We start from the raw sequence: 21549 nt of genomic DNA, 5'->3' as shown, positions 1-21549 counted from the left end.
AATGGCCAATTGTCAAAGGTGGGGGCTATTAAGAGTAAGTCTGTTTCCTGTCTAAAAACACGTTTCTCCATTTTTTTATTCAGGGAAATATAATATTCTGCCTTTTCAATAATTCCCAAGATATTTCATTTTTTTCTAGGAGAGGAGTGGGTTTTAACTCCCTACAGTAGGTTGCCTTTTGGAAAAGCATATTTGGGACAACTATCACTTGGACGATTGAGAATCCACACAGACGTTCAACTTGGATACTTTAAACAATATCACATGACTCTAATTTCCTTCCAGTTTCCAGCCGCCAAAAATTATCTTAGACATCCACGTATAAGACACTGATGCGCATGCGCTGTTGCTTTACAGGTCCCCCCCCAAGCATTGCGCGCCTGCGCTCCCTTCTGCATTCATTCCGTTCGCTTTATTACATTGTAAAGGTTGCTAACCACCTCCACCTTTCCCTCCCACTCTTAGAACGCGCACGCTCGCTCTCCCCTCGCCCCCTCCCCCGCCCCCTCAATCTCTGCAGTCCCAGCTCCAGAAGAGGGTCGGAGGCGCGCGCGCAACCTGATGGCGTGCGTGCGGACGCATGCGCCATCCGATGCGTGAGCAAAGCGGGGAGTCGGGTTCAAAGGAGGAAATATGGCGGAAAACAAAGGAGGAGGAGGAGGAGGCGGCGGCGGTGGCGGCGGGGAGGGGGCTGGAGAGGCCGGGCCGACGGGGGGTGGTCCCGAACCTGCCGCTGCGGCGTCGGCTGTTGTTGTCACCTCCGCGGCGGCAATCGCATCCCCGTCTTCTCCGGCCCCTATCCAGCTCGAAGAAAGGGAAAGCCCTGCCGCGGCGATCCTGGCTGCGGCGGCGGACAAGGGCCCAGGGGAGGCGGAGGCCGCGGCGCCGGTTGTGGTAAGCGTAGGCCCGAGCTCCACTTCTATCCCGGCGCCTCTGGGCCCCAGCCCCGCTCCCCCCGCTCTGTCCAGCGCTGCGCCGGGCCCGCTGTCGCTTCTAGACACCTGCGCAGTGTGCGCGCAGAGCCTGCAAAGCCGGGAGGCCGAACCGAAGCTGTTGCCTTGCCTTCATTCCTTTTGCCGCCGCTGCTTGCCGGAGCCCGAGCGCCAACTCACGGTGCCGGTGCCCGGCGGTGCCAACGGGGATATCCAGCAGGGTGAGTGTGCCGGTGACAGAAGTCTTGACTAGCGAAGCAGCCCTGCTAAAGGTGTGCGCCTGCCTAAGGGAAGAAGGGGCTGCCGAGCAAGGGGAATGAATGGAGGGGAGTGGGATATTAATGGGCTTGTGACTTAAACTGGCACCATTTTGGCCAGATCAATAACCCCGTATGATGCAGCGATATAGGATGGGTTAGAAAAGAAATCCCAGGACTGACTTGCCTGATCGGAGGCTTGTGTCAAGGGCAATATAGGTGCGTACATTAAGGTTGAACAGTGGTGATGCTGTTAAAATGGAATTGGTCCGGAGCAGATCTTTTGTGTAGAATTTGGTGCATTTGTTGCTATATACAGCATCAAGCCTGACCTTGGGAGAATCTCTTCTGTGTCTAAGTGGTCAATTGCAGCGAGACCATATTAGATTACATTGCTTCCAGGTGGGTATTTAAACCATGTGGCTTTCTACAGATAAATGTCGGTAATTTTACTAATTGGTGAATATAAAACAAAGACCCAAACTACAAACTACAAATCTGTTAAGTCTTATTTCCTTATCTTCAGTCACCTTCAGAACACAATATAGTGTATCAGTAGACACTGGGCTTTGAAGAACTTGTTTTTATTAGTTCATTTGCATTTAGTTATATTAATAATGTGGAGTTTGTTAATTTGCACCTGTTGCAAAAGAAGTTACACTTAGAATTAAATCATTCTGAACTCAGAAATGTATGTTTATTTGAGCACTTCTACCCAAATTTGTCTAGTACTTTGTATGAGTAATACTGTATTGTTGAGAGTGCGATAATATTTTGTATGATAAGAGTAAACATTTAGGTATCAATTGAGGGTGTTTTCTTCTTAATTTAAGAATCCTATCATGTCTAATCCTAACTGACAAATTATAACTGTTTCCAGCATTCCACTCTAACAGACTCCTCCCTCCCTCTTTTCTCTAAAGTGTTCCATAGACACTCATAGTACCTTTTGGAGATCAAATTCAAATATTCCCTCCCTCCCTCCCTCCCTCTTCAGATCTTTGCATTTCCCTGGCTAGCAGTATTTAAGAAAAACAAAATACATTTTAAGGATTGTCCAGCACTTTTTGTCTGCCTTTTAGTAGTTAATATCTATATTACAGATACTGGAAGCTTTAGCAAATCAATGATGCTCACCTTGCCCTGAAAATAATAGTGGATAGTGTTTTGTTCTTGTCGGTATTATTGAGAATAAATGAAATGCATGTCAAATGCTTCTAGACTTTCTCTAATATTGCTGGCTTTTTCTCTTTGGGAATTTCACTCTAAGATACTTTTTCCTCAATCCAGATTCTCTGAAGTGTGTTTGACATGAACATTTTTTTTAAAACTTTGGAAGATATACATTAAATAGATTTTCAGAGAATTATGCATAATATTCTTAAATTGGGTGGATATCAAGTATCAGACACCACATTAAAAGTGGTGACACCTCTCCCCCCATGAATTTTTTTTCAAATCTTCTTTATGAAAGCAGTATCATTTGGGAAATATATTAAATTATAATGTAGGTCAAAAGAAATTATTGTACTCTCTGAATTTTTTGTGACTGGAATTTAGTATTATTTTCTTTCAGCTAAGTCATTGATTGAGATGGTCAGCCACAAAAAATGAACAAATAAATGAACATCACTTGTGATGATGTGTACACATACATAAATTTAATAAATATATAGTTTCCATGAATTGCTATAATTTTTTAAAAAATTCTACCTGAGGAAAAAACCTCATTGCACTGGCATCCATGAACTGCCTATGATGCTTAGATAATCCATACTTTTAATGCTATACCTCTGGTTTTTCTAATTTCATATTTACAATTTTCCCCCAGAAAATAAAAGGAATTTACAAAAATGAATTTAGAGCTTTCTGAGATGATTCAAAATCTCTGATGTTATTCTCTGTCAAAATGATACTGGTACAAGTTCTTAACAAAATAATTATCAACTAATTATATAATATATAATATTAATTTACAAATACTCATATAAATTAAATAATCTGTATTATCTCTACATTGTAGCTGGAAGATAGAGTGACGTAATAAGGCTGTTACCTGTCCTAATGAGAGGTAGTATGTAAACTGGACTGGACTTTTGAGGGATGGAAATGGCAGTCTTAGTGGCAACTCAGAGCTTTCCAATGATCCAAGCTGGAAAGGGGAAGTGATCACTATCCTTATATTTTGCCTTATTTGCTTTTTTCCTTTTTGTTATCTGATTGTTGTTCTCCAATCAGAATCACCTTTGGTGAATGAGAGGCTAGACAAATGTGATAAATCAATACACAAAAGAAAGCAGCTTATTTGCATCTGCCAAATTAATTTTCTGAAACCTGCCTTCAATCAAGCTTCAGTGTTAGAGGCTTCCAAGTTTGATTTCAGAAAGGGTAACAATGGAGGCTAATTCTGATGTTCAGTTCCCTTCTCCAAGATCAGAAACTTGTTGCTGACTTTTGGGGGGAGTCATCCAATCTTGTGGCCTTGGGACTGTAGCCTCATTTTCTTATCTAGTCCTTTTCATTTAATATAATTTTACATTCTGCCTCAAATAGACTTAATTGGGTGCCTTAATAATGTCTTGAAAATTGTTTTTGTTAACTTGATGACATTTTTAATGTTTTTATTTTTCTATGAATTCATGTACTCTTGAAAATTGATGGAAATTCCTAGAACTATTTAGACAGATTTCAATAGTAAGATTAGGATTCATTGCACTTTAGATTGATGACCATGTTTGCATGCTTTGTGAAGAATATATATAGCTAATCTTCTTTACATGAAGCATTTGGGTGTGTTTTGCTTACATGCTGAAAATATTGAGATTTAATAAGCTGTTTTGGACATAGTATTAGAATATAGGTTATAATACATAATTATTTTGTATGTAATCCAGTTTCTCTCTACACTGTTTGAACTATGAATATTGTCTTTTATTTGTCATTATGTTCAAATGTAATTATGTTTTTCATTATGAGAAAGTTGTATAATATTGCAGTTAGTCACAAGAGTAAATACAGGGGAAAAACTGCTCTTTGAAAATTGTTATAATATACAATACTGAAAAGTGAGTTTTAATCTATTTTTCAACTTCCTGACAAAATATTTGTATTATTTGTAAATGTCAAACAGATTGAATGTTTATCATGGTTTCTGCCTCAATGGAGCCTTTTTTTAAAAGAAAAAATGATAATAGTTGGAAATATAAAAATCTTCCGTGCTCATAACTTACAGACTAATTTATAAGCAATTAGAGAGAAAGGGGCTGACTTTGGGTCTAAAAAAAGAACTCTAATAAACTCTAATAATTATATATGTATTTGATTTTTAATCAAACCATTGGCCCATATAACTTTGTATTGTCAGGGCTAGCCATTTTCAATTTGATGACCTCCAGTTATGTTGGATTTCTATTATTTTTATTTTGAGCCACCATAATCAAAGGCTGTAATGACCTGAAATTAGTCCAATACATCAGGCAACCTACAGTTGAGAAAGGCTGCTTTAGGCTATATAAGTTTTAGTTTTTCCCATATCTGTTTCTATATGCTTAATGTTTTAATGGTTAGGCTTGTTTGCTGAGCGAGTTTATAAATTGTTTAATAATAGATGACAATTTTTATCTTCAATCTTGAAATCAGTAATATTTCAAGGATGAGAATGTCTACCAATTTATCTAGGGTTCTGAAATTCATTTTCTTCTATTAAAATCCACTGAATGATAATTGGCCAGCCATTATTTCTCAATCCAGCATATAATGTTGTTCTTGGGAAGAATGCAGGATGAATTATATATATTGATCTCCTGTGGAAATATCAAGACTAATAAAAATGCCAGGTTCTTCCTATGAAAAAGTTATAGAAGATTTTTCTTTGAAGTAAAAAATTTAAAAATGAAAGTATAGTTTAGGTCAGTGATGGGCAACCTTTTTGGCGTGGTGTGTCAAAAATCGGCAAAAAATCGAGCATAACTCGCGTTGTGTGTCACTTCGACAAAAACATAATTTTGCGCAATTTATAGTTTAAACTACAAAAATGTATAATTGCAATATATAATTGTATTTAATAAACCAAAAACAAATTATTTAACGTACCTGCTTAGTAACTTCTTTGTTCAGTCGATTTCGTATGTTGCCCTTGATATTATTGAACTTGTTTGGGGTGCCGTGAACCAGGGCTGTGGAGTCGGCTGCTTCCAGCTCCACGTCCTCATCAACATGCCGCTCCAGCCCGCCCCTGCTATGAATATTCCTAGTGACGCGAGGGCGAAGAATATGAATATTCATAGCGGGGGCGGGCCGGAGCGGCATGTTGATGAGGACGTGGAGCTGGAAGCAGCAGACTCCACAGCCCTGCCGTGAACTGAGATAAGTGTGGTGCGGTTGTAACCGACAGTCCCAGGAGTAGACTCTCTGTGCCGGCCTGACTGGAGAGAGGCGCGCACTGTTCCCGCGCTCCTCTCCTGCGGGTCCTCCCTCGCCGCGCTGATGACGTGTGTGCGCACGGCACGCACGCCTTACCAGCAGCCCCTGCGCTCAGAAAGGGGCGGCGGCGATACAGTAAGTGAGTGTGGGCGGGGGAGATCACACGTCCCGCCCCCCCCGTTCCTCCAGCACAGATTCTTTCATCCTCGGCGGCCGTGCAGGAGCCGAGGATGAATCGCATGAAATCCTGTGCGTGTCACCCCAAATGGCTACACATGTCAGCACTGACACGCGTGTCATAGGTTCGCCATCACTGGTTTAGGTTATTCTATAACTAAAATAATGTAATATAGAGCCAAGGTGGCGCAGTGGTTAAATGCAGCACTGCAGGCTACTGCTAGATCAGCAGGTCAGCGGTTCAAATCTCACCGGCTCAGGGTTGACTCAGCCTTCCATCCTTCCGAGGTGGGTAAAATGAGGACCCAGATTGTTGGGGGCAATATGCTGACTCTCTGTAAACCGCTTAGAGAGGCCTGAAAGGCCTATGAAGCGGTATATAAGTCTACTGCTATTGCTATTGCTATATAAAATTGCAGATTAGTTTAAGACAGACTATTTATGAATCAAAACAAATACATTCCTGTTGTTCATTCTTATAACTAGTAAAGCGGATTTTACGATTTATTCAAATAGACCATATATTTGAGGTATTTGTAGACATTACTCATTAAAGTTTTTTAAAATTATAACTCATAATTTTGTAAAGTCAATTGGTTTAAGAATTGTATTCCCATTAGGCATTAAGACTAAATTGGCAGCATCAACAACTAGTTTAAATCTCATTTGGAATGTAAATTACTTGATTGAAATAGTGAGCAATAAAAATACAGTGATTTATTTAAGATCAGCAAAATGGTTATGTGAAATAGGACAAGGAGGTTGCGTACAAAATATCAAGAATGTTGATATAGCCAATTGCTCCTAAAGGATTTGGTTCTATGTTCTATAATACCCGTATTTAGGCACATCAACCTGTAATATTCATACCACCACAGTATTGAAAAATCAATCTATAAATCAGGAAATTCTTCTGGGCTAGCTCTGGGAGTTGTGGTGGGTTCCTTCTCCAGGGTTGTTTCCAATAGATATTGATGGGGGAGAGAGGTCTAGCCTGTAGTCCTTTGTAAGGTGCCTTAGGGCCTGGTACGTTCTCCTTTCCTGTTTAACATCTACATAAAGCCATTGGGTAAAGCTGTCCAGAGATTGGGGTTAAATATTATCTATATGCTGATAATAGTCAGCTTTATATTTCCGTCCCTGATGCCCAAATGATGCCACAGAGGTTCTGTCTTGGGCCGTGGAAGGGATGCCATAAATTTCAGCTCAATCTGAGCAAGACTGGGTGGTTCTGTGTATTTGGGCCTCCTGGGTCTGTAGATCTTATATCTTTGGTTCTGGGTAGATAGCACTACCCTAGATACTGCACTATTGGGGTGTGGTGTGGTGGGGAGTTTCAGGGACTTGTACCTACCATATTTTTCGGAGTATAAGACGCACCAGAGTATAAGATGCACCAAGATTTTGAAGAGGCAAAACAGTTTTTGCACTCTGCAAATCTCCCACAAAAGGCCTGTTTTTCATGAAAGACTTGTGGAGACTTGTAGAGTGCTCCTGCGGGCTGGGGGGGGGGGAAAGCAAAAACAAGCAAAAAACAGCCAATTTTTTGCAAAAACGGGCCCATTTTTTGTCAAAATAAGGGCATGCATACCTTTAGGAGGCTTATAGAGTGCTCCTGGGGGTTGCGGGGGAGGGGCAAAAAGCCTGGTTTTTGCTCATTTTTGCCCTCCCCAGGCCCCAGGAGTACTCTGGAAGCCCCCTAAAGGCTATGCACAGCCATTTTTGCAAAGGGGGTGGGGTTTTGGGAGACCCCAAAATGCTGTATTCAGTGTATAAGATGCACCCAGATTTTCAGCCTCTTTTTTGAGGGAAAAAGGTGTGTGTTATACTCTGAAAAATATGGTATTCATTCACTGGGACCCTGTTCATGGTCACTCGTGTGTTATATTGCAACATGTTCTTAATGAAGGTGATCTTGAAAAGCATTTGGAAGCTTTAACTGGTGCAGAATGTGATGGCAGTTAATGTGTTGGTTATTTGACACATATAATACCATTGTTTTTTGAATTGCATTGGCTTTCAGTGTGCTTCTGGGTGAAATTCAAGGTGTTGATATTCACTTTGAAGGCCTTAATGACTTGGTACTGCACTACTTACAGGACTGTCTCTCCCAATTTTTTCTGCTCAACCTACCTGGTCTGGCAGGGAGGGCATGGTCCGAGTGCTATTGGCAAAGGAATGTTGGCCAGCAGGAATATGGGCCACCACTACTATGGAAACATTATTCCCCCTAAGATTAGTTTAGCCCTCATCCTGCTGGTTTTTTGCATTGCCCTGAAAGCCTTGATGTTCTGCTGCTTTTATTTTTATATTATTGTATTTTATATTATGCAATTTACCTGTTAATCTTTCTATTGTAAGCTGCTATGAGTCCTGTATATGACATGAGCAGCTATATGAATGAATAAATAATTTGTAGTATGGTAAGGGAAACAGGCTAGCATGGAAGATGTTTTGGACTGTTGATTAAATAATGTATGTATGATAAAATTGGAAAATCTGATGTTTTAGAGGATGTTTATTTTTTTGTTAGATTTATTTGCCAACTCTCTTACCTGAAGGTGACTTTAGACAGCTTATAACAATAAAACCGTAAAAAATAAATACTTCTGATAACAATAAATATTACAATTAAAAGACGGGGATGGAGGAAACAGGATGTGCAGGTGGGTAGGTGGGATCTCTTCGTAAACTATCAACTGGTCTCCAGTGACAGTCCCCCTTTGGTGCCCAAATCCAACTGGCAGAGCCAGATCTTCAGGCTCTTATGGAAGATCAGAAGGATGTGAGCAGATCTCCACTGGGGAGGGGGCAAGATGTTTCAAAGCGCACGGCACACAGCATGCCCCTTCTGCTGGCAAGTGTGGGATAGGCCTGTTTCCTTTGGAATGAAATGTTTCCTCGAGACCAATGCATGGCATGGACCCATGCCATGTAGGGTTTTAAAGGTGATAGTCAACACCTTGAATTGCACCTGGAAGCAAAACTGAGCCAGTTCAGCTCGTTGAACATTGGTGTAACATGGGTCATTCTAGGAGATGCAAGATCTGACGGTGTGCCACACTTGTGCCATTCGTCACTTCTGAATGGTCTTCAAGAGTAGCCTCATGTAGAACACACTGCAGAATAATCCCAAGTGTGAGATGACCAGGACCTGAGTTACTGGGCACAGGATATGATTTTAAATATTGATTTTACTTATATTAAGTGAACAAAATTGAAAAGAGAATCATACATTAGTTTTAACCCCAGCCTGACAAGTATTTGACACAGAATATTTCAGGATTTTCACTGAAAAAAACTAAGGTATATTTGATATAATTTTACCTAGATTTTTTTTAATTAGAAGGTTTAAAGGTAATAAATTGCCTTACATCAGAGGTGTCCAAACTTGAGAACTTTAAGATGTGTGGACTTCAACTCCCAGAATTCCAGGCTGGCTGGGGAATTCTGGGAGTTGAAGTCCACACGTCTTAAAGTTCCCATGTTTGGACATCCCTGCCTTACATTATTTAAATGTTACCTCCCCCAAAAAACTAATATTAATAATGAATTCAAAGAACCAAAGAAAATATGCTGATAAACATTCATGAATTTCAGAGAATTCTTTAAAAATTAGTACATGCAGGCAGAGCAAAAGGCATCATTGCTTTTATTTTAAATTCCAGAATTGGGAGATGCACAATTCAAGAAAATCTTTCTTGCTTTTTGCAACTCCCTTCCTCTTCATAGTATTTTGATGGCAGTTTTAATAAATTTCTTGTACATTCTTCAGCTTTAAAAAGTCAGTAGGAACATGCAAACAAGGAGAGGAAATTATAGAAATAGTGGCAGTGGGAACATCTGCATGGACTTTAATAATCAAGAGCTTGAGCTATCACCAGCAATTAAGGACTGGTTGATATAATTATTTAAAATATTTGAGATATAGGCATTTAGCAGGCCTTAAGGACAGTGAAGGTGAATAAGAAATTCAACAATATATGTTTCTAATCAAGTAAAAGTGGATCTTAATTGAGCTCATTTGAGAGACTTAATCAGTTAAGTATCTTAAGTGATGCAGGAATGGTCCAGCAGCATTGATAATTTATTAGAATAACAATGGAAAACCAGAGAAGAAAATTCTAATATATAGGAACAAAAAGAAAGAAAGTATATTATTTGTCCTTTTCTGAAACCCAATAATACTGTGAGTAGATACATTATAAATAGAAGTGGAAGGAAAGGAAAAAGTAAAACAAGGGAAAATAAAAAAGGGTTTTATTCTTAAAACTATAGTAACAGGAAGTAAATTTAACAAAATACAAGGATGTAATCCTATATGGAATGATCCTGGAAGACAGAAGGAGTTGAGACCAGATAACACTCAACTAAGTGGCAGCTGAGTCTGCAACAGGAATGAAGGCATGGCAAATACTACTGAAGGATTCTCCCTAGTTTCTTGGATTGTAAAGGAAAAGTGGAGGGGGGGTTGTATTTTCAGACTTGCAAGAGTCGGTTAATTAACCTTGAAGGTGGAGGTTTGTTCTCTGAGCATGTGGATTGGCTTCCGAACATTTTGTTATCAGGCTAGGTGGAATTTAGGGGATGTCAGTGTTGGTGTTCTTCTGCTTATAAGGGCTTTCTGGTCAGTAGGTCTTGTGATGGTGAAGTCACTCCTGACCACATGAAACCCTTACCTCATGTGACCTGAACATGTGACCTGAACACTGATACTGACATCCCCTAAATTCCGCTGAAGATGTTACCAAGCCTGGTAACGAAATGTTCAGAAACTAAACCACAAGCTTTGAGAACTAACTACCACCCTCATCCTACATCCGAGCTACAGATATTCACCACCAATGTAACCTTACAATAAGATTACAGCTAGTACTTCTGGATGTACTTTTTGTCCATGTCATATTTGTTACCTAATGTGAGTCAGTTTTATTGGAACCAATTCTTTTCAATACGGTGAACCTGAATAACCTTAATCCAGTCCAGGGCATTTTAATAATTCAAGCATATATGATGGATTTATATATGCCAAGGATTTTTTTTGATAAAGGATTGTCTTCTGAGACAGGACAATTTTGGATTTCTTGTGACTTGGGAGCAATTTATTCTTGCTTCCAATAATAAATTACTTTATTTATTGCTTTAGTTCACTAGATATAGATTGATAGGAAGTAGAATTTAGACTCTTCATATTGGTTAATTTGCTATGTTTAATATACATTAATTTAAAATATAACCAGCTCTAGTGAGCTATAATTTAAAAATAATTTGTATTTACTTTGTAAATTTGTTTTAAAATATCTACATATTGATGTTGGCCACTAAGAAAATCAGACTGGAAACTTAAAAAAAAAAAAAATCCCACTAGTTGTATAGCAGAAAACTTTTCAGCTGTGAAGCTAATCTTAATTAACCTGGTGCAAAATTTCAAACCTGCATCCTTGAAGAAGTAAGAATTTTATGTATTACATTCTGCAGGAGATAGCTTCTGAAATATTTTCAATGACTGAACTGAATTCAATTTTAACATCTTCAATTGCTATAAATTTTTCTCCCTAGACCTTTTTGAAATATACCCATATAACCATTTGTTAACTGTACTATTTTGAGTACATAGTAAGTAATTTTACTGTGTCTTCTGTAACTAAGCTAAATCAAAACTGTGGGATATATTTTATAGAGAAATGATTTTTGATCCCTTTTCTGCAATTTTCTCTAATTAGTGGTATGCGGTAATAGATTTTTACGGAAGATCTGGGTAGATGCTAAGATTTTTACATTAGATCAACTAGTGATGATAATATTGAGTTGTTATCATTTGCTGTAGTGAAAGATAACTATATTTGTCAGTTGCAACCCATTTGTAGTATTTACAATTACAACTCTGAAAATATTTCTGAAAAATAACATATACATTGGTTAATTAAATCCACAGGAGCTTGGCAAACATTTTCAGAGAGTACTCTGTTTTCTAGCCCTTCTGCTTCTGTTTGTTTCAACCTTTCTGATTTTTTTTGTTTTGTTTCTTGTTAGCAATTTGTGTAGTTAGGCATGGTGTGAATAAAATATTTAAGCTCTCAGTATTAGCACCTCATTAAAAGATGAACATTTCACACTATGAAATTAGCATTTAATATTTGCTGCTGCAAGATATGATAATGTCTCCTATCTTGGATTTATGCAGCCAAATCCATGAAAAGATCAGGCAATTAATATGTGAAATTTTCATATTGAATTGCAATGTACCGTATATACTCGAGTATAAGCCGACCCGAATATAAGCCGAGGCACCCAATTTTACCCCAAAAAGCTGGAAAAGTTATTGACTCGAGTATAAGCCTAGGGTGGGAAATGCAGCAGCTACCGGTAAATTTCAAAAATAAAAATAGATACCAATAATGTTTTTGAATATTTATTTCCTCCCCTGGAGTGGGGAGGGAATGTGGCTTTCATAGTATCCTTCCCCTGGAGTGGGGAGGAATTGGGGATTTTGCAGTATCCTACCCCTGTAGTGGGGAGGGAATGTGGCTTTCATAGTATCCTATCCCTGGAGTGGGGAGGATTTGGGGGATTTCATAGTATCCTTCCCCTGGAGTGGGGAGGAAATGTGGATTTCATAGTATCCTTCCCCTGGAGTGGGGAGGATTTGGGGGATTTCATAGTATCCTACCCCTGGAGTGGGGAGGATTTGGGGGATTTCATAGTATCCTACCCCTGGAGTGGGGAGGATTTGGGGGATTTCATAGTATCCTACCCCTGGAGTGGGGAGGATTTGGGGGATTTCATAGTATCCTACCCCTGGAGTGGGGAGGATTTGGGGGATTTCATAGTATACTAAGTCAGAAATAACATTGCTGCGTAGCCAGGAGTGTGTCTCAGTCACTTAAACCTCATACATAAATCATTGTACGAGGCGCTCAACGGCGCCTCTTACCTGCCGCGGGTCCCACCAGGACCGGCCAGAGGCACAGCAAGCTCCGGAACCAGAGCGGGAGCCTCCGCCGCATGGCTCAGCTCCGCCAGGGACGCATCCGGCAAGGGGAAAGCGGGGTCCCCTCTCGCGCAGCGGGTGGAGGGCGCGGGGCGGCGGCAGGGCTGGGCTGCCTCCGGGTCCTGCCTCCCGGAGCCCTGGGGCGGCCGCGGGAGTCCGTGGGCGGCGGGGCTCGCTCGGCTTCCAGCAGGGAGGAGAAGGGGGGCTTCCCGGAGCCGCGCGCTCGGCAAGCTCGCCGCTCAACTCAGCGCCAGCGCGCCTTCATCTCCGAGCGCCCAGCGGAAGGGCCAAGCCGCTCGCCTCGGAGCCGCTGGAGCTGGGACGCCGCCTCCACCGCGGAATTTGCTCCAACTCAGCCGCTCCGGCCCATTGTCAGCCGGCTGGTCCCTGCCTTCCCTCCCCTCCTCTCTCTAGCTTAAAGAGACACCGACTTGCCTCGGCTGGAGGCCGGGCACGGGGAGGAGTTGGCGCCAGCCCGGGGAGGGGGCTGCGAGCGGGTGGGCGGGGGGACGGGAGGTAAAAGGCTGGATGGGTTTGGTTGCCAAACCGAGGCGGCTCGCTCGGGGCTCTTCCCTCTCTCCCCACGGGTGGGCAGCGGCCGGAGTTCCCACAAATGCCGCTCCCCGCATTTTTCTGGACGGGGTCTCGCAGGAAGGAATCCCCTCCTCCTCCAACAGGCAACAGCACTGCCGGATCCAGTTGTAGACTCGAGTATAAGCCGAGCCGGCTTTTTTCAGCCCAAAAAGTGGGCTGAAAAACTCGGCTTATACTCGAGTATATATGGTAAATCCTGTTTTGCAGGTGTTTACAGAAGGTGACCTAAAGTCTCTTCAAATTCATACAGTATGATTTTTAAGAATATCACTTGTTGCAGAGCAAACAGACGAGAGTCTGGTTTCTTTTTTATACTTTTGTGAAGCTTTATGAAAGCACTTTGATATTCTTTTAAAAAGCAGAATTCTGATCTAACCTATGCTGATCCACAGTCTTTTTAAATGTTTCCAGTTTGGGAACTTTTCCATCATCTCCTTTTCCCCTTTTTAATAGGAAGAATTCTCCATTGTGAGGGGGGAGGAGTATCCAGAGTGGGTTGACCTTGTCCTCTAATGATTGGATGAGTCAGATAAGCTCTTTGGGCAACGCCCCCTGGCCAGCAGGACTTCCCCATATTTTGACTCATCCTCACTGGAAAGATTGCACCACTCTGGACCTCCAGTAATTTACAAAGGATTCAGGAAAACAAATTTGGACCCGGCGAATCCTGCCTCCCTACATCGCACACAGCCTCCTCCTGCAAGGACTAGACTGCCACAAGCCCCCTGGGGCGGCACGCTGCCCTGGCCACTGAGTGAGACGGAGTCACTCAGTGAGGACCTTTGCCAGGCAAGCAGGAGGACAGGGCATATGCTTCCTAGAGGCAGCCCTTGCTGCAGAGGCTTCTCAGGAGCAGAAGCGCTCCTCTGCTCCCCTCAGGGGTTGAGCCACGAGGGTTGTTACAACGCCCTGGAAAGCCTGTCCTGGCAGCTATCACCAGTGGACAAGGTGAGAGCTGGAAAGGCTCAGAAAGAGCTGCGGGAGGCAGGGGGAGGTGAGAGTGGCAGCGGCAGCCGCATGGCAAGCCTGAAAAGGCAAAAGCCATTTCCATGTGCTCCAGCAAAGAGGAGCCTTTTGAATTTGGAGCGGGGGCCATCTTGAAACCACGTGGTCCAAGATGGCGGCCCCCAGCAGCTCAGAGGAGGCCGGCAGGAGCCCAGCTCTCAGCCCTCCAGCAACACCACCACCGGAGGCTCTGAGGAGCCCTTATAAAGGTGAGAAACCATTGCAGAGGCATTAGCCAAGGGTGGGGGAGGCAGCAAAGGGCCAAAAGGAGGCTTATCAAGGAGGTTAAAGAGGCAGGCGGTGGATCTATCCCCCCCCAACCCTACCTCCTAGATGGATCACAGAGGCAGCTGCCACAAGGCTTGCAGGAAGAACGCTCCCCCCCACAACCTGAGAACTCCTTCCCCCAGGGGAGGATCCCCTTGGCTTGTCCTCCGGTGTTTAATATTTGAAAACAAGTTTATTAAATTTGTGTATTCTCAGAAATTTTTATTTTTATTTTTTGACTCTACCAATAAAATGATTGTTTTTTTCCTATTTCAAAATAGTTAACGTGATTGCTCTTTGTATAATTTTATTTTCTAATCCACAGGCAGTTTTATAATGCGAACAATGTTTTCTTTCTAGCATTGAATTTAATTAGAAGATTTATTATAAAATATTTTTAATTGTCCTCAACCTTTTCTCAACTTTGTATGAACTTCCACTGGGGTTAATTATGTGGGTACTGTAAGGTGTATAGTGTGAAGTGTAAGGTGACAGTCAATGTATTTCAGCCTTAATTGTTTTTAAAAGAGACCCAGTTCCTTAAAAATTTTAATTTGAAATTACAGAAGCTGTGTCCTCAAGATCATGCAGTAACATACTATCTCATCTTTCATTCTTATATAGTTATAAGATATTTAGTTCATTGATCTTCTGGATCAAACTCTTTCCTCAATTCTATCATTTTAGAAAAGTTCCAAATTCTATATCCTGCTGGGAAAGCTTTTAATTCTCGCAGAATTCTATGTTGATCTTGTTTATCAAAAAGAAACTAATACAGTCCTTCAGTTTTATTATTTCCCTTCTGCTGTTTAACATTTGTATGAAGCCACTGTGAGAATAATTTATAAGTTTAGTATGCTGATGAGGCGAAGTGATGGTAATATTATGTATCAAATCAAGTTGCAGTTGCCCTGAATCGCAGACAAGGCATTAGTGACATGGCTGGATCATGTCACTGTGACATGATCCAGTTATTGGATCATATCATAGTGGATGAAATTCTGAACACCATGCCTCACATCACCCAAGGGCAGTGAAATTGAAATTCCCAAGAACCATCAGCCTTGCTGATTCCACTATTGATCCAATACAAAGGCAACATTTCTGGCAGAGATGTAACTGCCCAGCAAGGTGGCTTGTAGAGTAACAACATAACTCTGTCTAGACTGCAGCCTCAGACAGACAACCTCACATCTGGTTAATGGACTCTTTGGAAACCATCAAGCTTTTGCAAATGTTCCTCTTGGCTTCTAGGTGCTTGCTAAGAAAGGATTTTTCAAAATGACTATCAGATCATTAGTATTTCTTATACAGTAATTAACACACTCTGATGCTAAGGAGTTAGACATTCTACTCCCCCTTCCCACCTGAAAAGCATTCTGTTCCAACTGCCAGTTGCCTCACATTCCGTTATCTCAGTTCAAACTGGCAGATGTTCCATTCCTTCACTCAGGAGTGGTTTGGGGCTCCTTACAGTACTAAACGTCGGTGCCTTCAACTTATGGAACTGCTTCCAAACTCAAGGCGGCAGGAGAGATATTCCTTTATGAGTTTCACTCACCGACACCATTGAGTCAACTGATTGTGAACCGAACTTCTCCTGCATAGTGTCCCAGCCCCAACTCACTTCTTACACTGACCTCCTCTCAGTTCAGACGAATCTCTTCTTTCTACTGTAACTCCAGTTAAAGAGAAAAGAGGGAAAAATGCAGGAAAAGATTTTTTGCAATTAGAAAAACACAAGTAAAAAAGTATTGTCAAAGTCATCCCAAAGTCAATAGAGAGGCTGTAAAAAAGTATGCATCTATTAACCCCTATATTAATCAGGCAACTGCAGCTAAATACAGTAAAAAGATATCACAAATCAGATCCAATGCCTTGGACTAATAAGTATTTGTCTAGTTTTAAATATGAACCTCAGATTGATTACTCCAGGGAAGGTTGTTTGATCTCGGATCTTGACTACCCTGTGCCTGGTGTCGTGTTCTGAAGTGGCAGGATGGGACTCCCGGGTTGTGCTGCAGTGGTTGAGCCCTACCCTGAACCCTTACACAGCCTTATCACCCATCAGCATCCAATGGCACAGCACTTTCTGCTGCCCAGAGGTACAATGGATGTTTCCAAATGACATCTTTTGGAGCCAGAGAGGTGAAGGAGGGAAATTTTATGCCAACTTTTGAAGTGCAGGGGCAGGTCTACCACAGGATATGGAGTATCATGGCGGGACCTCAGCAGCAGCCTTCATTTCTCCAGATATACTTTGTTGGTGATGATGATAATGAGAGGGACATCTGCTGTGGAATCTACCCGGATGTTAATCTAGAACTGGTTACCCAACTGCAGAAGTTGTTGCGTGAACACAAGAAGTATATTTGTTGTAACTGTATCAGTAACAGAAACTTACGGTCTCTAACAAAATAATACAGTGCCTTTTTTAACTACTCATACATTTTCAAGCTTTAAGTGTCAGTTTATCAAGCACGATCGTAGCGAAGCACGGTATCCAACTAGTATATAATATGCAAGTGACCCAAGCAGTATTGCTTGAAAAGTTATTTTGGGAAAAATAAATTTAATTATTTTATTTTATTTATTTATTAAACCTTTATGCCCCCCCCATCTCTGCCAGAAGGTGACCCTACAACAGAAATGGTTATTCCTTTTGTACAATAAGGATGAGTTACTTGATGCTGTTCAGATCTAAGTTCGCATGGTCAGAGCCTAGAAATGTTGAGAACCAAAACCCCATAAAGTTCAGAAGTTGCAGATTACCTATCCATGTCTTATAATATGGGTTACCTTATGAAAATGATTATGAGCTAATTAGAGAATACTTGATGTACTCCAAAAATTTAGTTGCCTTGTTACACATGTACTTTAAAAGATGTTCTTGTCAGGGAATTGAAATATTTTTTATTTGGCCTTTATTAACATATAAGACTATTGAATCAGAAAGTATTTTGACATTTTTATCATTGGACAATCTTTGCTAATAGATTTAGAAAAAATATTAAAGAAAAATATGATCAATCTTCAGTTTAATAAAAACTAGAAAAGTATAAGAAATATCCTCTTTTGGTTGCAGTTGGTGTGATCAGATGCCCAATTTGTCGCCAAGAATGCAGACAAATAGATTTGGTGGATAATTATTTTGTCAAAGATACATCTGAAGTACCAAGCAGCTCTGATGAGAAAACTGAACAGGTATGTCACTTCCACCTTTTCCTCTTCGCAACATAGTTTGATTTACATTCTGTGTAGGGTAATATGCTGTGCATTTGGTAATTTCCAGAATATGTAAACATTTGAAGATCACATTTTTCTTGATTCTAGGTATGCACCAGTTGTGATGACAATTCTAGTGCTGTTGGGTTCTGTGTGGAATGTGGAGAATGGCTTTGCAAAACCTGTATAGAAGCTCATCAACGTGTAAAATTTACAAAGGACCATATGATCAGAAAAAAAGAAGATGTATCTTCAGGTGAAAATATTGATTGAGAAGTTATGATGAAATACTTTGAGGCATGTTATTTCCCTAAAATAATGAAAATCCAGGATGTCGTTTTCGTAAAAAGGTTGAGGAACCTGCATGTAATCAACTGAAAAATATTATTGAATGTTTATATTGTAGATGATTTTATTCAGCTGGAATATTTAGAGAGACTAGTGCAAATTGCCATTTTACATTATATGTAATTTCATTTATATCAATATTTTATGCCAATTTTTCAATGCTGTGCTTGAGAAATATTTTAAATAGTAAATAATATTTATCTCTTATATTTAAATACCCCATTTTGCAATATCTACAAAATATTTCAAAATCCTATGTCAGAAATAGCCCGACAAATAAAGGTAAAACTAGTAATGCTAGCTAAAACAATTTAAAACAGATTAACGTTTAAGGCCAACATAAGTGTTCATTCAGAAAAGTGCTGAAACTCCTCCTGCTTTGGGCTGAAAAAGAAGCACACCGAATACAAGCAGGGTTTTCAATCCCAGAGACAATTTCTTCAGCCTTTTTCAGCCTCAGTGTGGTCTCGCTGCTCTATGGCTGAAAATCCTGCTGGGAATTTGGTATGGACCTCTGAAAAGATGGCAGCAGTTTGACTTTTTGAAGAAGCTCACAGGAAACATTGCAAATGGCAATCACATGATGGTGGGCTGCTTGATTGATAAGTGCAGTCACTTTTTCTGACTCAAAAATGTTATTAAAGATATAAGCTTTTGTGAACTGCATCTCCCTTTATCAGATGCATGGAACCCCTTGACTGATGGAGGATTTAAATCAGGATGAGGTGAATAAAAAAGGGAGCAGAAGACCGAGTAGTTGTACATATTCATGAGATAGATTAAAAGTGTGTTATCACTTATGTGTCAAAACCTACTGACCTAACAGACTTTGTGAAAAAAAATCTATTTAGCTTCTACTTCAGCACTGAAATCCAAGAGATAAAGCACAAACTACATGAAATTCTCTCTCTCTCTTGTCTCCCCCCCCCCTCTCTCCCTTTCTCTCTCCTTCTCTAAGATAAGGTGATGAAAGGTAGTTTTCTTACAAATGACGTATATTTAGCAAGGTACATCATGTTTTAAAATAGATATGTACAGACTTCAAACATGCAGGATTTACTTTTAAAATGATTTGAGCGTGAACAAATAGTATAAAAGAGCTTTTAACATAAAGGGTGGTATTGTATTTACATTCTGCAGGAGTTGAGAAATGGCAATTGAGATTAAGCCGTGATCTTAAGAGATAAAGAATTACAGGTACAGGTACTCCTCAGTTTATGACTGTTTAATGTTAGTTTGAAGTTATAATGGCCTTGGAAACAGTCACTTGCTATCCATCCTTGTAATCATGTGATCACAATTTGGGCTCTTGGTAGCCACTTTGTATTTATGATGGTTGCAGTGTGCCTTGCAGTCATGTGATCATAATTTGCAACCTTCCCAGCTGGGTTCTGACGAATTGGACTTTGTTTAACAATCATGTATTTCACTTAATGACCACAATGATTCACTTAACAATCACAGTAAAAATGGTCATAAAATTGGGTCATGTGATGATACTTTAATTACTGCATTGCTTAGTGATCAAAGTTGTCATAAGTTGAGGACTATCTCGAAAAGAAAAAAGTTGTAGTGATAAGATGAGACAAGGTCGTTTAGTTTTATAAATGTGAATAATGCTGGCCAATTTACAGCAAAAAAATATCACCGTATCTTTTTCTTGGATATACAAATAAATGTGAAGACTCCCTTTGTTTCTTTGGCTGGCTAAGTAATTAAATAGCTAGCCATGGGTTATTACAATTAATCTGCCCCTTAATCTAGGTACGATTTGCTGAAGATATATTAATTAGAGATAGTATATTTTTTGAGAGAAGCAAACAGCTTAACAAGATGGTTTGTGTAATATTTATTGACGATCAGTGAAGCATTTCAGTGAGGATAAACAGAAATAATAATAAAACAATAGTCTTCAACTAGCTTTCATGGTCTGCATTACCAGTTATATTGGATTCCGTGGAATTTTGGTTTGTGACTTGGACAGTCTGTCTCTTTCAATACAGAAGCTGTTGGAGCATCTGGTCAACGTCCTGTTTTTTGTCCTGTGCACAAACAAGAACAGTTAAAACTTTTCTGTGAAACCTGTGACAGGCTGACGTGCAGAGATTGTCAGTTACTGGAACACAAAGAACATAGGTATAGTTATCTGAGTCTTTATAATACACATTTTCTTATATAGATAATTTTGAAAAATATTCCTCAAATAATTACTATATTTAAAGTCTTCTTTCCTTTTGCGCCAAATAGGCCTGTAGTAATTCAGCCTTTTGTTTCTAATCCTGATATAGTTAGGTCATGTGACAATTAAAAATAAGTAGACATCTAAATAAAAAAAATCTTTGCCAAGGTAGTCATGACTTTTAATTGTTAACTTTATATATGTTTGTACATTAGTAAAGCAATGTTCTTTGATTTTAGATGATACCTGAAGCAGGTGCCATTTTAGAAAGAAACATTCCCTCCAGTATGGTGGTGGTGGGTGGGAGGAAGGAAGGAAATGTCTCTTCTAAGTTAGTACCAGTGCTTTTGGTTCTTGTAAGTACACTTGTCTAAAAATATTTTTTTGTAAACTATATTGCCTAATTAACCAGAAGTATTTTTAACATATCAGGATTTCATAAATAGTTTAAAGTTACACCACTGAAATTCAGAGATGTTTGTAGTTTTCTTTTGCTTTGTTGTTCTTTTAGATCAGCATTAATAATTTGAGTAAAAGAAGGATAGCAACAAATTTTAATAGTAGTTTAGCTACAAAATTTTCATTATATGATTTAGGTCTATGGAGCACATTGGATCCTGAGGGGAAATGTTATTTTGGAGTATATTTAGGTATGCATCTGTGGTAACTTTTAAAATCAAATATAGTATTTTCCCGGATTCACTCTGAACTTTGGAGTTTAGCAGCACTATGCCAGGAATAGACACAGATGTTTTAATTGTTGCTGACAGATGCTTTGTGAGCACTTCCATATCATCTGAGGCACCTTCCTCATTCATAACAGAAATGCAGCTCCAGTATGATCCTTGAACTGATTAAGAAAATTGGAAGAAGTTACATTTCATAAATGCTGAATTATTACTTGCTAAGATGCTATTGGAATCAGCAAAGTTACTGTTGATATTTTAACAACAGTTGAACTTCTCTTTGAATTCATTACTTAGATTATAGCATAATTGTTTTTAAAACAGTTTTTAAGACAGATATCGTAGTAATTCTAGCAAATTCAGTTTTGTTGAATGGACAGAGTATAATTTTTGAATAGAAACGGTGTCAATATCTTGTGCAAAACCAAGGCAAATTCTGTTCTGTTGGAATTACAGATTTGGAAAT

The 21549-nt window shown here is 39.9% G+C and overlaps 1 protein-coding gene across 4 annotated transcripts in view; it reads left to right on the top strand.

Annotated features, from left to right (window-relative positions):
- The first annotated feature begins 200 nt into the window (after positions 1-200).
- The window catches only part of TRIM33 (tripartite motif containing 33), a 56144-nt gene continuing 34795 nt past the window's right edge, over positions 201-21549 (top strand). For 2 of the 4 annotated variants that reach the window (XM_032217958.1, XM_032217957.1), the window contains exons 1-4: positions 201-1153; positions 17731-17849; positions 17979-18126; positions 20222-20354. In XM_032217958.1, coding sequence (XP_032073849.1) covers positions 634-1153; positions 17731-17849; positions 17979-18126; positions 20222-20354 — 920 coding nt within the window. In that variant the 5' untranslated portion in view covers positions 201-633. The remainder of the gene's footprint in view (positions 1154-17730; positions 17850-17978; positions 18127-20221; positions 20355-21549) is intronic. The other 2 variants (XM_032217960.1, XM_032217959.1) reach the window with 1 other exon arrangement.

The sequence above is a fragment of the Thamnophis elegans genome, chromosome 5 (genome assembly GCF_009769535.1).
Source record: "Thamnophis elegans isolate rThaEle1 chromosome 5, rThaEle1.pri, whole genome shotgun sequence".
NCBI lineage: Eukaryota > Metazoa > Chordata > Lepidosauria > Squamata > Colubridae > Thamnophis > Thamnophis elegans.
Note: the sequence above shows the minus strand (reverse complement) of the source record. Positions and strands in the feature narration are given on the sequence as shown.